General features: G+C 43.7%; 1 protein-coding gene across 2 annotated transcripts in view; it reads right to left on the bottom strand.

The window, feature by feature from the left end:
- Positions 1-1,010: 1,010 nt before the first annotated feature.
- Positions 1,011-16,421, bottom strand: part of ADIPOR2 (adiponectin receptor 2) — a 123,476-nt gene continuing 108,065 nt past the window's right edge. For both annotated transcript variants that reach the window (XM_082255452.1, XM_082255453.1), the window contains exons 5-8: positions 10,302-10,488; positions 10,018-10,205; positions 2,991-3,184; positions 1,011-1,705 (exon numbers count right to left, since the gene is read on the bottom strand). In XM_082255452.1, coding sequence (XP_082111578.1) covers positions 1,577-1,705; positions 2,991-3,184; positions 10,018-10,205; positions 10,302-10,488 — 698 coding nt within the window. In that variant the 3' untranslated portion in view covers positions 1,011-1,576. The remainder of the gene's footprint in view (positions 1,706-2,990; positions 3,185-10,017; positions 10,206-10,301; positions 10,489-16,421) is intronic.

A 16,421-nucleotide genomic window follows, 5' to 3' on the forward strand; every position in this document is an offset into this window, starting at 1 on the left:
AATCTTGCCTTTATTTCTCACTGAACACTGTGCATCACTTTTATAAAAAGTTTGTGTTCTTATCGTATTATAGCCTACTTTTAAATAATAAACTGAAGCCTAAGAGCTGTTTGAGTCTTAGCCTGTACAAGTTTTTTTTTTTTAAATGTCCCTAAAACCTGTTGATGTTACTTAATAATGGTTAAAGGTCCATCCCATTGGTTGTGCAGATATGAACAAAACAGCATGCAGGTGGGAATCTGTGTGGATTTATATTCAGGCTTACCCCACAGCTCATTTTTTGCCAAAGGGAGCATGCAAAAAACAAAAACCTGGATAATAAAAAAAAAGAAAAAAATCACTATTCACATTTATCACTGAACTCTTTGCCTTGAGTTATATTTGAATATGAAACTAAAAATGTATTCACATCCATGTGATATAGAGAAGAGGATTCAACATGACTGCTCAACACTGTACCCCATTTCTTCCTACACATCCACTGTTTGACATATCCTGGAGGATCCGTTTGTTATTGATGGCTGTGGCTCTGCAATTAGGCCACACTCTGGGTCCCCAATAATCAGGCATTTTTCTCCAAGTTCATCTCATTTTATAAGCTCTATTTACTTGGATCAGTTTATAGTGAAAAACCCACCAGCAAACCCTGTGCGAATACAAGCTTTTTTTTTATACATCCAATGTGTAAGATATTTTAGGAAGCCTTTTGTCTGTGGTTAATGTGGTCCCACTAGGGGGCCACATCCTTGGCCTCCTTTACACTCAATGGGCTTCCTATGTTATCGATTCACAGAGTTAAGACCCAACAAATTCCCCCCAAGACAGCAACTGTGCTTTGTCTCAGGATGGACTCCCACAATCCGCCAATCACCACCACACCCTGCTCCACACTTGTGCAAAACATGTCCATGAAACAGTGAACGGTACAGATAATCCATAAAACATAACAGAAGTTTTGTAATTTTGTCTTTAAAATGTTTCTAGACCTTTTCAGAAATAGATGTGACAAGTTTAAAGAGAAAATTAGAAATTTTTGTATGTTTTATTTGCACAGATCTGCCGACCATCCCTTTGCAAGTCGTCCCAGAAATTATTACAGAACAGAAACACCACCATGAATACAAATCGAGAACCTTACCAGAGGTTAAAAACAAACATAATAAAATTATTAAAGACCCCCACCCCATTCCAGAAGTAGTAGTTACAAAAATAAATAGATGTTTGGACATTTGACCACGAGACACGCAAGAAACTCTCTTTCGGTCGGAAGCTCAAGCTGCAGAGTAGAATTTAAACCGCGTCAGTGTGGAGAGACCATAACCCCCCCTCCCCTTCAAATCGGAAAGGGTAAAAGAGATGTGACCCGCTCCCCAGGAATAAATTAAACTTCATACACTCGGTGCTTATGTTTGAGGTAAGATGGTTTAGTTCCACAGTTTGTCTGGGCTTTTGTGCGTCCACCTCCGTTTCACAACTGCTCCTTTGCACGGCTGGGTGAGAAACGCTCTCTCCCACCCCTGTGCGGTAGGTTGTTCTTGGACTGCATTACGTTCCCTCCTCCATGGTGGCAAGGTTATTACAGCACCTCCTGGGCTGCGCAACCACCACCCACTGTGAAACGGAATTCCTGGAGGTTGGAGACTCCGTGGAAATGGACGAATGCTCCAGCCACGACGAACACATGGAATAGCTGGTGGGAGTGAAACTGAAAAGGAGAGAAGAAAGTTAAGGGGTTAGAAATATCTCTGGTTATATAAAATAGCTTTCTATAGAATTCCCTGTATGAACATCTATTAAGGCTGCTGACAGCTGCACTGTGCATGACTGCCATTCATGAGTGGTTTGATTTCCAAAACCTTCGTCTTCATTCCAATTACAAAGCTTTATTAGTTTGGTCTTGAAGTGTGTAGGTCCAGAAATCCCATGCAATGTTGAAGAAATTTACCCTTGCTTCCTATTCCAGCGACAATGGTATATCTAGTGGCATTGAAACCACTCAGCTTCCAGATTTTTTTTTTTTCCCCAAAGCTAAATTGAACAAGCTGAGGTTGGAAGCGGATTGGCTACCATGCACAGCTGCAACAAATTTTGCACTCCCCAGTTTTAATAAATCAACCACGAAGTGAGGGTAAATCTCCATTAGCAGCAAAGATTAGATTTAGATACTTAAAGTGGAGTTCCACCCATTTTCCTAAGTTTAGATCTATGTAATCCCCTTTAAAACGACTTACCAATGGAAACTTTTTTTTTTTTTGCTAGTAAATACCTTATTTTCTCGTTTATTCCTCCTCTCCTCACTTCCGGGTCCGATCGGCGATGACGTCATTCGGTGATTTGCAGTGTGTGCTGGGATGTATTCCATTACAGAAATCTCGCAGTATTACCCAGGAGCTGAGCTGTACTGAGCCGTGACCTTCCCCGCCTCCGCCCCGCCTCCTCTCAGTGAGTTGTACTGTATGCATTGTATTCAGCCCGTGCTCTGCCCCGCCTCCTCTCAGTGAGCGAGGACTGAAAGCATTATATCCTCACTGAGAGGAGGCGGGGCGGAGGCGGGGCAGAGCACGGGCTGAATACAATGCATACAGTACAACTCACTGAGAGGAGGCGGGGAAGGTCATGGCTCAGTACAGCTCAGCTCCTGGGTAATACTGCGAGATTTCTAGCATGAAATACATCCCAGCACACACTGCGAATCGCCGAATGACGTCATCACCGATCGGACCCGGAAGTGAGGAGAGGAGGAATAAACGAGAAAATAAGGTATTTACTAGCAAAAAAAAAAAAAGTTTCCATTGGTAAAAGTCATTTTAAAGGGGGATTACATACATCTATGTAATCCAACGTATTAAAAATGGGTGGAACTCCGCTTTAAGAGTAGTCAGTCACAAATATCATACTTGTGTAAAATATGAAAGATTACTTCAGGTAAAATTACAACATCTCAATCTGTAGTAGCTAAAAATGATGCTTTGATGGTCTGCAGTTCTTACCCAGATGTCACACTTTCCAGGGAAGAATCGTTCGGGAATGCGGGCAGCATACAGTGCAGCCCCTGTGATGTACAGGCACGCCATGAGAATCAACCAACCAATCTGGCCCATGGTAGCGGCTCTCAGGAACCCCTCAGCAATGACAAAGTGCAACGTGGGGATAATCCCGCTGAGACCCAGACCAACAAACACACCTGCAGAGGGAGACACAAAAAGAGGCATGTAACCAGGTCATTTCACGAGAGCCTAAAGATGAAAACAAAAAATCATTAAAACTCAACCCAGTACCCGTCACCCCCCTTCCCTTTACATTTGCCCCCTCCTGGCCTCTTCTTCCATGCTCCATTCCCACCTCTTCCCCGTCTTTCACCCCCCTTGCCTCATATCCCCTCTTTACACACACAGCTACTCCACCTCACCCCACCTTAAGCATATAAAGCCAAAGGTTCTGACTTTCAGTACACGCGCTCCTCTGCTGCTTTTCGCTACCATACTGCAGTGATGCCCTGTACTTAGACTCTTTAACCTCTACGTCTTGCATTCGTATATATGATGAATCTCTCAGTTCCCTGACATTTATACTTTAATGAATGCACTTTATCGCGGTTTCTGCTGATGTGCTCTACCTCTGTTTATACGCATTTTGTATACTGTGTTTTCTTTGATATTTCAATAAAGTTAAATTAGGAAAAAAAACAAAAAAACAAAAAAAACTCAACCCAGTGCAAAAATACCTTATTAAAGCATTGGTTAGAGCCGTGGGCCGGTCGCGGCCAGAAGTAGTGTTATAGTACCCGCCAGAAGGAGGAGGTGATATCACAGCGCTATTTCAGCATACTACACATAGGAGGAGATACAACTGGGGGAGTTATTGCTGTACTAGAAGTCACAAGGAAGAGGGGGCAAAAAGGGACCTCTTTGGGGGAACAGAACTGTAAATGGATTGCAGAAAGGAAGAGTGTTTTGGTACAAGGACATACATTGCTAATAAGATTATCTTCCTCCTGGCTAAAACTCAGCTTTAAGATGAACTCATTACATTGTTAAAAACTTGAATATGTATGCTGCACTGACTGGAGTTTACCACAGGTGGGTTTGCACTTTAAATTAAGAGGATGGGTCTGCCCCTCTTCTGCAGGAAGTATTTCTACATTTCCCAATGAAATTACGCATTGATCACTCCTAGTCTGATTTTATAGCAGTGCTGACTGATATCATTATGAATAATTCTGGAATGATTCCTTAAGTCTGGTAGAGTGCGATTTACACGCCAAGTATTAGCTGTATGAGGAGTTGGATCCCAGCAGGAAGTATTAGATGGCAGGAAGGGTAGGAGATTACAGCGCAAAGCCAAGATGATGAAAACACTCCAATTACAAATCTCAAAAGCTGCCATCTGACCCAGCAACATCTCCCAGATCTTCCCCGTCAGGCCAGTACACTCTTCTCAGGGGATTAACTTCAGCAACTATGACTATGGTCAAAAGGCACAGCCTGAGAAGGTATTAGCACAGCTTCCTTATGTGAAAAGAACAGGTTTAATATAAGGTTTGAGAGCCTTCCAAAATTCTAAAGAAATATGTCTGGAACCATAAAATTATGGCACAGACACAGCCTTAACAACTGAAATAGAAATGGTCTGATCGAACCTGAGGTTTATTGTACTTAAAGTGGTTGTAAAGTCAGGATAATAAAAAAAAAAAAAAAAAAAAAAAAACACTGCTATCCTCTCTGTTTAATCAAGGTGTACAGCACTGTGTGTCCATTTTTTAAAAAATTGTAACTACCTTATCTCACAGCAATGTCTTGCTGTCAGTGACATTCCTCTGCTCGATCTCCCTCCCCCAAAATGGCAAGAGGGGGGGGGGGGGGGAGAGAGCGTGATGAGAGGTACATAAGCTGACCACTGTATCATGGATCAGGAGCCATGATTATGGTCAGCAGAGACAGGGTGACACAGGAACAGGCAAGATCAGCCAGGTATATTACATTATACAAAGGGACAAATTACACAGCACAAGCACTGTGCTGTTTAACATGCTTTAAAAGAAAAGGATATATAATTTTTCTTTTTCTTTTTTTTTTTTTAAAGGGTAACAAATGCTTTCAATTTTACCTTCCCTGATTTTCAATTTTACCTTCCCTGATTTTCCCCTCCCTTATCAATATGCTAATAAACATTTTAAACAACACCTTTCCTTTTCATTACAGACCTTTATTTTAGACCCAGTGGTGTCATCACTGGGTCTCTGTGCTTCTTTATATAATGCAAGATGATCATGACTGGTGGGAGGGACCAGTAGGACGTTGTACTGCATAGAGTTTCCTGAAAACGTCCCTGGCCCCTTCCTTAGTACTTATCAAGAGCCCTTAGCCCTGATGCAAGCAGTTGGCTGGCCCTTGGGAGGAGGAGCTATGCAAATATTAAAATACCTTGTTGGGTGGAAGTCTATCAGACTGTCCAAGGTAATGTCCACATGTGATGCGGAGCCTTCATGAATGGCACTGAAAAGTAAAAACCAATGAATGGAAAGAGGCATACCAGGGACAGTCAAGCTGGGGTGGAAAAGACTACATGGTGATAAATATCCTCCTACCAGAAAATGAAGTGTGCTCTGACTTTCTGCAGCTTCCAATGCACATTGTGAGAGCCCAGAGTATGCAGTGAAATTTGAGTAAGCAAATTCACTACAAAATAGGAGCCTATACAAATTGTGCAAGGCTGAAGGGAAGGCTGGAGTTCAGTGTAAAAGTCCTAAAATTTGCCTTTTTTTCCCTTTGGTTGTTGACAGTAGTTAGAACAAGTCATGTTTTTAGTGTTGTCTGTGTCCCCACGGGGAAGACTTTCACTCATTTCCTTCTGTGGCAAAACCCTAAATTTCATGGAGTGGATGGGCAGACTGAGATTCTAACAATCTGCTGAAAGCTAAAACGTTGGACAAAGCTGTTCAGTTATTTTTTCTTTTAAATGGGACTACGTACCACGTAAAGAAAAAAAAAAAAAAAAAAAAAAAAGAAGGACCACATATAGGATGCAGTGACATTGGCACTACTACAGCAATTTCTATTTTTCCGGGTCCCCCTGTAACATCATTTAACTTTAAAGTATAACTAAAGACAAAAGGTTTTTTTTTTTTTTCAGTTTTGGATAGAGTGGAGCTGGATTAGAACACCTGTCAGGGTGAATCTTACCGGGGGGCACAGGCAGAAATAATGGGATTTTTGACTTACTGTAAAAACCATTTCTCAGATGTTCATTGATGGACACAGCTCCTGATCCTCTTGACCATAGGGTTACACTGCCCCCTACAGGAGTAGGACACTAGGCAGATAACTTGACTACGTCTATGGGCAAGTCCCAGGGGATATACACCCACTCTCAGCTATAGGCACTCAAGTTTGGACCGCACCAGTGGAGACAAATGTCTAACCGGCATAAAGAAAAAAAAAAAATACGCACCAGGGAGTGCGTAGCCAAGGGTCAGAAGAAGAGCGCCAAGGCCAACATCTGACCCTTAATGGTACTCAAAGCCGATTTCTGCTCAACCACCCGTTGAAGGAAGGTCAAGACCCGAGCCACCGAAAAAGAGCAAGGGTGAAAACCAAGCGACTCTCACCACGAAATGTACACTTTCCATGTACGATGGCAGACCTTCCTAGAAGCAGATTTCCTAGCCTTCAGTAGTGTGGGAATCACTGACCCAGACAAAATGCTGCTTGGCTGTTGAAAGCCAGGTGCTGAAGAACAGTCAAAGCCAACGACTAAAGTAGGATGCAAGATTGGCCCTTGGGACAGCAGATCCTCTCTGAGCGGTAGTCTCCAAGGGGCATCGGCGACCAGCCGCACCAGGTCGACGAACCAAGACCGGCAAAGCCAATCCTGGGCCACTAGAAATGACTGGAATTCCTTCTGCCTCAATCCTGCGCAAGAGTCTCGGCAGAAGCTTGAAAGGAGGGAAGGCATAAATCAGACGTTACTGGCCCCACGGGGCCACCAGTGCATCTGTGGCGTCCACCAGAGGATCCCGTGACCGTGCCACAAATCTCTGAACCTCTCTGTTGAGCCCAGATGCCAGCAGATCTACCTCAGGGGTGCTCCATCGGAGACACAACACCTCCAGATGAAGGGACCACTCCATTTGGTCCAATGCCTGCCGACTGAGATAAACCCTCTGCTAATTTTCCACCCCTGGAATGTGTACGGTGGAGAGGGCCAGAACAAAGACGTTCTGCCCACTGAAGAATGCCAGCTATCTCCAGAGCTGCCAATAAACTTCTTGTTCCACCCTGGTAATTGACATAAGCCAGGGCCGTGGCGTTGTCTGATTGGATTCGCACCGGACACCCCTGAAGGTGATCCGTCCAGCGATTCAGGCACAGTCTGATCGCTTGGAGTTCCAGGACATTGATCGGGAATCTGGACTCTTCCAGTGTCCAAACTCCCTGAGCAGAGTGCCGACCCAGGACACCTCCCCACCCGGACAGACTGGCATCTGTGGTAACCACTGCCCAATGCAGGGGGAGAAAAAAAAAAATTTGCCCTGGCGAAGAGCTGGGGAGTGAAGCCACCAGACCAGAGACCCTTTTGTTTTTTGGCTCAGCCGGATCGGATTGTCCAGAGACTTTGGACACTTGTCCCATTTGGCCAAGATCTCCCTTTGCAGGGACCTCGTATGGAACTGTGCAAACGGGAGCGCCTTGAAGGTAGAAACCATCAGGCCCAGCACCCTCATGCAAGTACAGAGGGACAACCACCTACTGGACAGCAAGAGATGAATCACAGCATACAACTTCTGGAGTTTGTCCATAGGAAGGAACACTCTGGCTAGAGTAGAGCCGAGTCTAGCGTCAGACCCAGATAGTCCAGGTTTCATGGAAGGAACCAGAGCAGACTTCTAAAAATTCAGAAGCCAGCCAAACTCCCTCAGAGTTGGTATAGTGATGTCCACGTTGTCCATCAGAGCAGTAGGAACCTGCTCGCAAGAGAAGGTCATCCAGGTAGCCCAACACTGCGATTCCTCACTGACGCAACACCTTTGTGAAGATCCGAGGAGCAAAGGCATGACCAAAGGATAACATTGCAAACTGATAATGCCCCTCTCCCACGGCAAAGCGGAGGAAGCGTTGGTGACAGACACATATTGGAATGTGTAAGTAAGCGTCCTTGATGTCGTGCGAATAGACTAATCTGAACTTCTGTACCTGCACAAGGCAGTTCAGGGCCTCAAGATCTAGAATTGGACGCACCCTGCCTTCTTTCTTTGGGACCGTGAACCGGTTTGAATAAAACCCCTGAAAACATTCCGGCATGGGAACTGGAACAATTACCCCTTGAAGTAACAGGTCTTGCACCGCCCCGAAGAGGGCTTGCAATCATTCCAGGGACAGACGCACATTGGAAGGAAAGAACCTCTCCGAAGGGTCAGAACGAAACTCAATCTTGTAGCCGGACCATATCACTTTGTGGATCCACTTGTCTTGCACCAAGGAATTCCATGGGTCCGGAAACCAGCAAACCATCCCCCCACCCCAGGCACAGGTGAGGGCGCACCTTCATGCAGAAGGAGCCTTGTCTGCAGGTCTGGAGAACCCCGCTTTGGACTTGCCAGACCAAGTTCGCTTGGATCCTCCCAAAGAGGCCTTGAAAGCTCTAAACCCTTGTCAGCCAATACTGATGGACGGAAAAACTTCCTGTAAATTCGAGAAGGACGGGACACGTCTGCGACGAGGTTCCTTACCCTTACTAGCCTGTGGAAGAAAGGTGCTCTTCCCCCTTGGGACTCTTAATGCTGTCATCTAGGGTAGCTCCAAACAGGCGATCTCCTTGATAAGGGAGATCAGTTAAGGCTTTTTTTTTTTCTTTTTAAGAGGTCTGGTCCGCAGATCAACATTTGAGCCACAAAACACGCCTAAGGACCACTGCCGAAAGACAGTATAGAAATCAGGGGAGCCACATCCAAAAAAAGAGGCATCACAGATCCACTGCAGCCTCTTGACCAACTCTTTTGCAACAAATCTTTCAATAGGAAGGAAACCAACACATTCGCTGCTCTAGACAGGTTGTGAGTGCCAAAGGGAACAGGTGCCTCCGCGGCAGCTTCAGCTGCAGCCTCCATTTTTAAAGTCTCACACACAGACACAATCAGTGCGTCCATCAGCGCCTTTCCATGCCCGACTACAGGAGTGGAGGAAACATCTTCACTATCTGAAAACTTAGGGCACCCCCCGTCCGCAGCGGCCAGATCAGTCACAATATGAGGAGACAGATTAAGCAGGGGAAGGCGGGGGGGGGGGCTTTTTACTACCCTGCCGCCAATAGGACCATCAGACTCAAGGTAGGGGCCTAACGGGAAGGCGGGAAACCCGGGGGTCCGACCATCCCCGGGAGGGGCCCGCGTCCACCCGAAAGCCCTCCAGGGGGACATAACTACTCAATATACCAGGAACAAAGGTGGGCACTGCTCCAGACAGGACCTCCTCACCATCTAAATGGGGGGCTGTCGGCCAGGAGGAACGCTGCAACGCAGGCAGAGACCTGGTAATATGTGACCTCACAAGGCGTTCAACTTGGCCAGCCCCTCCTGGTGGGGCTATGTCGCGGCCGACCTAGCGCAGGGCTGAGGTCTGCATGCGCTCGCTGGCAAAACTGAGGTGACCACTGGATCTAGACTATTCAGACCATCGCCCAGTCTGTGTACCTATAGAGGGGGGGGTGAAAATAATAGAAAATCACAGGTTTTGGGTTGTCCCCAGAAAAAGTAAAAGGGGAAATCTTCCAATGGGGACACTAGTTCTGGTGACCTGGGGGTCCCCAAGAAATTCCTTCAATTTGCCTCGATTTTCTCTCACGTCCTGTTTGGCTATGGCAAAGGAAGTGAAAAAAAAAATCTCCACAATGGGGAGCAGATGACAAAAAAATAAAATTTGATTGGGGTTATAACGCTCCCATACTCTATCCAAAATGAAAATCAAGGTTTACCTATAGTTCTGCACTTGTGGCTGTTTCTATAAACATGGAGGTGCTTACCAGCCCTCACTCCACGATACTGAGGCGTTGCAAAGAGGTCCCACTGCGATACGATGATGGCGGCAATCCCCAGGACGCAGATGATGATTAGGTAGATATAACATGGCTGTGGGTTGCAGTAAAACGAGTAGTAAAGCCACGGAACAAAGCTGCCCATGATAAGAAGTGCAATTCCAGAGTAATCCAACCTGGAGAGAAGAGAAAAATAGAAAAACGTCAAAATCTCCAGGAAAGGTGGCATCACAAGATAATTTTTTCTCTATTATGTCGGGTCTGGAACTTACTTGGAGAAGACACGGGACACGCCCTCCGAATGGCAGTACACTGTATGAAATAGCCAGGAGAATGAAAGGCAAAGGATGGCACCCAGGAAAAAGAGTCCAATCACCACCTTTTCCTGTACCGGAGCGATGAACGCCATGTTGGGCCGAAACATATAGAAAATACCCAGACATAGGAAGAAGACACAGCCTGCAACAAACACAAAGGCAAAATTATAGTGATGGGTTCATATCTACCTGTCCATCTATAGTCATGTAGGGACAGAAGTGGCACTCCAACTAAAACCATAATTTCAGGATCTCACTTATTTAGCCCAAAACTCTTAAAAGTTGCAAGCATCCTCCGTTCCACACCCTTCTGCCCCCCATGATGGTAATTGCACTCCTCCATCTGAGGATTATATAAAATATGATTGTGATCTGGTGCCTATGATGCTACACCTCCATCCCGATATGACTCATACACAAAAACAAAATATTTCTCCATGGGACTTTAAATGAGGCATAACATTTGTAATATAATTGCAATGTATTAAACAATTAACAATTTATCTGATGTTTGGCCAATGAAGGCACAGCAGCACACCAATGAAATCATTCTTTTCCCTCCGGTAAACACATAGTATATAAAGGAAATATAACTGCGCTAACTATTGAAACACAGCAGCAACTTAAATTGTGACAAGCAAAGTAAGTATGTAAAGGGCTAAGTTGCGCTAATAAGTACTGAATCGACAGATGATTATCAGATAAAGCACAATATTGATAGTCCACAGTGGTAACAAGTCTGTATCCAAATGACAGGCACAGTCTAAAATACAAGATTCCAGTGTCAGATGATTAGACCAACTTTCATATCTCCTTACCAGAAAGCAGAATGGAGTTCGCCCAAAAACTCACCTTGAAAACGTCACATTTGACGAAACGTGCGTCGGTCGCGGCCCGCTGATGTCACCTGCTTGTGTGGACGAGTGTTTGAATAGGACGGGCGGAGGAGCCGACCGGCCGGCGGCTTGCCTTATCCTCGCTGAATTGTATTCTCATTTCTGTAAGTTGCTGTCTCTATATTCCATTAAAGTGTTTATGGTAATGCACTATGTAGTGCCTTCTGTTTTTGATTTACACTATATTGGAGACAGGATTGAGCCAGCCTAAGAATCTTCTCCCGGCGATACCTGCTCCAAGGATTGGCTTCTGGAGAGAGTGGCTTTAACCCATTACAGTCTGGTAAGCGGCAGTGGTGCTGGAAGAGGTCCTTTGTGCTTTCATTCCCCTCTTTCACTCTAAGCTATATCTATCTGGTAAGCATTTGGTGCATAGGGGTGTTGGTGCTCTGCTTGGGGACTCTGGTGATGGTGTGCACCTCTGACTTTCAAGCATTAACAGTATTATGCTATGGAGTCTAATTTTTCCCACATATGACCAACAATTGATGTGAGGAGAACCTGAGTACTTTCAACTGAGACTGGTTGACCCAATTCCATCTGTGTTTGAGGGAGAACCTTATCTTGCTTTGGAGTGACCTTTAGAGCTACTGGCTCCGAGAACCGGACGACAGATTGTGTGGCTTTCACTTAATCAAATCTGGTAAAAGGCAGTGGTGTCGGGAGAGGTCTCTGTGTGTCACTTCCATTCCCACTTATGACATATTTACAATATTTACCATCTGGTAAGCATTTGGGACTTAAGGGTGCTGGTGCTTCATACTATCAGCCTTCTGGTGACGGTGTGCACTCCTCAGGGTGATTTAATAGTATTCAACAGTATTATGCTATGGAGTGTCAATTTTTCTTTCATATATGACCATCACCTGTGGATGTGAGGATTATCTGAACACATCGATTGAAGGCTGGGTGTACTGATCCGATTTGAGTTTTTGGGCGAACTCCATTCTGCTTTCTGGTAAGGAGATATGAACGTTGGTCTAATCATCTGACACTGGAATCTTGTATTTTGGACTGTGCCTGTCATTTGGATACAGACTTGTTACCACTGTGGACTATCAATATTGTGCTTTATCTGATAATCATCTGTCGATTCAGTACTTATTAGCGCAACTTAGCCCTTTACATACCTCCGGTAAACACGCTGATAGTGGCTGACAGCACTGTCTGGCAAGCAGGGCTGGGTCTCTTTCCAGTGTAAATGCTGCTGTACAGGAACATTATTGAAGCTAATAAAACAGATTTAGATACCTACACCAGCCTAATAGTTTATGCTTGGAACAGACTTCCAGCAGAGGTAGTGAACCAGTCAACAGTAAGTGAATGCTCTGCAGAAACAGATCTATTCTCAAAGAAAATGTAACAAAAAAGGAGGGGGGAAAGGATTTAGGCATTTTCTTTAATTTATGGAATTAAAAAGGTTGTTGTACTTCGGCTTGCTTGTAGTTGGTCTTAAAATGTGCATTATGTCTGGAAAGTCAAGAGGCTTTTTTTTTTTTTTTTTTAGGTTCAGGTCAACATTTAGAATTGTTGATTTTCTTTGGAAATTTCCACCTGTTTAGATTCTGAATTGTGTTAGGTACCCATTTATAAAAAACTGGCAATATGACTTTTGATTGTACCCAAATCAGTCGTATTTCTCTGCAGAAATGTGCACGTTTTTTTTTTTATCAAAATGCATAAATTAAAAAAAAAAAACACCCACACAATAGAGGACAAATCCAGCAAAAAATAAATAAATATGAAAATTATATTATATATATATATATACACACACACACACACACACAAACATACACAAACATACACACACACACACAGCGAAATATTGACCACAGTGTCATTTTTAAAAGAAAGGCTTCATTATCTTTACAGTGCTCTAGAAATTGATTAAAGTTAGAATAGATGTGGGTTTCCTCTTTATCCCCACTTAGCAGGCCAAACATTTTGCAGAGACCTACCACATTGCTGCCAGTAGGGGGCAGACTTCCACCATTACAGAGGTTCAGGAAGCAGCTTGTATACAGTCTGCAGTGAGCAGCTGCCTTTGTTTAGGCTCCAATCTCCCCTGAAATATTCATCACACTTCCTCTTATTTCTAAATACCGCCATGCCACTGGCAATACAGATGGAGAATACAATTCAAACAAAATATTGTCCGAAATAAATCTAGAACCATCACAATTAAAAGAAAAAAAATATATATAATTTGTCAGTTGCACCCGGGGACATTGTAAAAGGCATTGTGATCTTTATTGGTGGCAAAGTAGCGCTGTTCTCTCCACAACAGGAACCTGAAGAACGCATCAAGGGACTGTACGCTAAATGTAATTTGTGCAATTGTGTCTATTTACTGTACCACAAACAAATCTTTGTGTGCCTAGAACTAGTTGACCAAGATTAAATAAAAAAAATATATATAAAATAGAGGTCACATATTAATTCACAGTTTCAGCCCTTCCCCATTGCTACTACACCCACAATTGCCTCATATCCCTGATTTGTAGAGCATGCTGGGACTTTCATTTCTAAACAGTGTCATATATAAACCAACTGTTTTAATTACCTATAAATTCCAGCAATGGTTTGAATATAGTTTAGTTTGGAGAAATTTTGAGACAAACCCATCTGAGACAGCCCCCCACAAACCGAGATTTCAATAGGCTTTGACAATGGGTCACAGGCACAGGACGGTGACCACAAGGATTGTTCTGCAGCTTATTTTAGGATCTTCTAAAACTATTTTTGGAAAGTCAACTTGCCTTTGGAAACAGAAAAGCTCTTCCGCACCTAATAAAGCTGGACAGAAAAGAAAGCAGTCATGGAAGACAAAAACAAAAGAAAGGACAGAGTACTTTGTCCTGATGAAGGATGTAGTGGTCTCAGATGGCCCTGGAAACATCATGTTATGCATTACTGGCTGTGGTGTTTAGATATGAAAACATTCTGTAAATCTAGCCTCAGGTTTTAGACTTAACTTTAAAAAAGGGTCGCACAAAGATAAAGCAATCAATCACTTGTGAATTTGAAAGTGGAACTTTCTTTAAAAAATTGAGCTCTGCTAGATCACTTCAGGCTGGCCCCTTTTAAAGGTATAGCTATGTAAAGCCTCAACAATGAGTGCCTATACGGTTTAATTCCAGTAATACACTCACCCTGCTCTGCACATGCTCAGTTGCTCTCTATTTTTGGGTATTTTTTTTTTTTTTTTTTAGGCTTCTCAGCCTTTTGGAGAAGATCAAGTGTAGTATCTGTTCTTGTGATGCGTTGGAGGTGTCAGAAATCAAGTGTGTCCCTACCTGACATAGCAATACAGCTGCAAACTCCTAAGCATGTGGTGTCAGCCCTGCCTACTTCCCTTCCCTTCTGGATTACAGAACACAGACTTCTCATTGTCCATTTACTCATTCCCCAACTTCCATTACCATAACTCCTCCTCGCCTCATCATACTTCAAGATCCTAAGTATGTGGTGTCAGCCCTGCCTACTTCCCTTCTGGTGGATTACAGAACACAGACTTCTCATTGTCCATCTACTCATTCCTCATTGTCCATCTACTCATTCCCCATCTTCCATTACCATAACTCCTCCTCGCCTCATCATACTTCAAGATCCTAAGTATGTGGTGTCAGCCCTGCCTACTTCCCTTCTGGTGGATTACAGAACACAGACTTCTCATTGTCCATCTACTCATTCCTCATTGTCCATCTACTCATTCCCCATCTTCCATTACCATAACTCCTCCTCGCCTCATCATACTCCAAGATCCTAAGTATGTGGTGTCAGCCCTGCCTACTTCCCTTCTGGTGGATTACAGAACACAGACTTCTCATTGTCCATCCCTCATTCCCCAACTTCCATTACCATAACTCCTCCTCGCCTCATCATACTTCAAGATCCTAAGTATGTGGTGTCAGCCCTGCCTACTTCACTTCCCTTCTAAATTACAGAACACAGACTTCTCATTGTCCATCTACTCATTCCTCATTGTCCATTAACATAACTCCTCCTCGCCTCATCATACTCCAAGATCCTAAGTATGTGGTGTCACTCCTGCCAGCTTCAATTTCCAATGAACTACAAAGAACACAAAACTTTCTCATCCACCCCACATTATTATCACCGTGATCCCTCTTTCTCCCCTCATTCTGAACAGGCTCAGAGCACAGGAAACAGAAAAGCTCTTCAGCACCTAATAAAGTTGGACAGAAAAGAAACCTGTCATGTATAACAAACAAAAACAAAGAAAAGTACAGAGCACTTTGTCCTGAAGGAGGACACACTCGATTTCTGACACATCACAAGAACAGATACTACACTTATCTTAGCCAAAAGGCTGAGAAGCCTAAAAAGTTCAAGATTTCTAGCAGGATCAACAAGTATATTTTGCACCGATCAAAAAAAAAGACAAAAATGCTCTAATTGGAATATTTAGCTGACCAAGAGGGAATAACCAAATCCAATGAAGCAAAAAATAAATAAAAAAACAGCCGTCCAGATGAATGTATAAACGAGCACAGGAAAGGTGTATGCAGGCAGGGCAGTACACTATGTGTAAACTAAGCTTTATGAGCCATCCAGGCGTATTGAGTGCTGGGGAATTTGCTCTGCCCATTTCCTAATTTACTTATCTAAGGATTTGAACAGCTGCCATATTTTTTAAGTCAACCTGCCTTTCCCAGTTACAACACACATAAGTGCATTGTGGGTGGGAAGCCATGATACAATGGATATGAAGAAATAACAAGCACAGGGAGGAGTCATTATAACACAGCATAGTGTTGGGTGTTATTAGGAAAACAATGAGTCACAATTACACAAGAGAGGAGGGGTGAGGCACACACATGGAGCTCTGTCTCTATCCTATAATGTTATGGATGAAGGATAAGGTTTGAATTAGGATGATGAGAACATATTCACTGCGCCACTGATGTGATTTCCAGTATAGAGATCAATCCATAAATACAGGAAAAATATAATAACCTAATCATAGCCAGTGTAACCTCAGTGGGGTGAATTCTGTACAACAAACGTATAGATTTCAATTCAGGAGGTCTCTGTCCTTTAGACCCTCACAGAATTTTGTGCCAGGACACCAATACCAGGGAACTTGCATTCTTACAGCCTGTTCTTTCTAGAAGCAGGACGGTCGCACTCGGAATGGTTTGGTTCCTTTTGG

This window comes from Pelophylax lessonae (genome assembly GCF_965119305.1).
Source record: "Pelophylax lessonae genome assembly, chromosome: 4".
Classification (NCBI taxonomy): domain Eukaryota; kingdom Metazoa; phylum Chordata; class Amphibia; order Anura; family Ranidae; genus Pelophylax; species Pelophylax lessonae.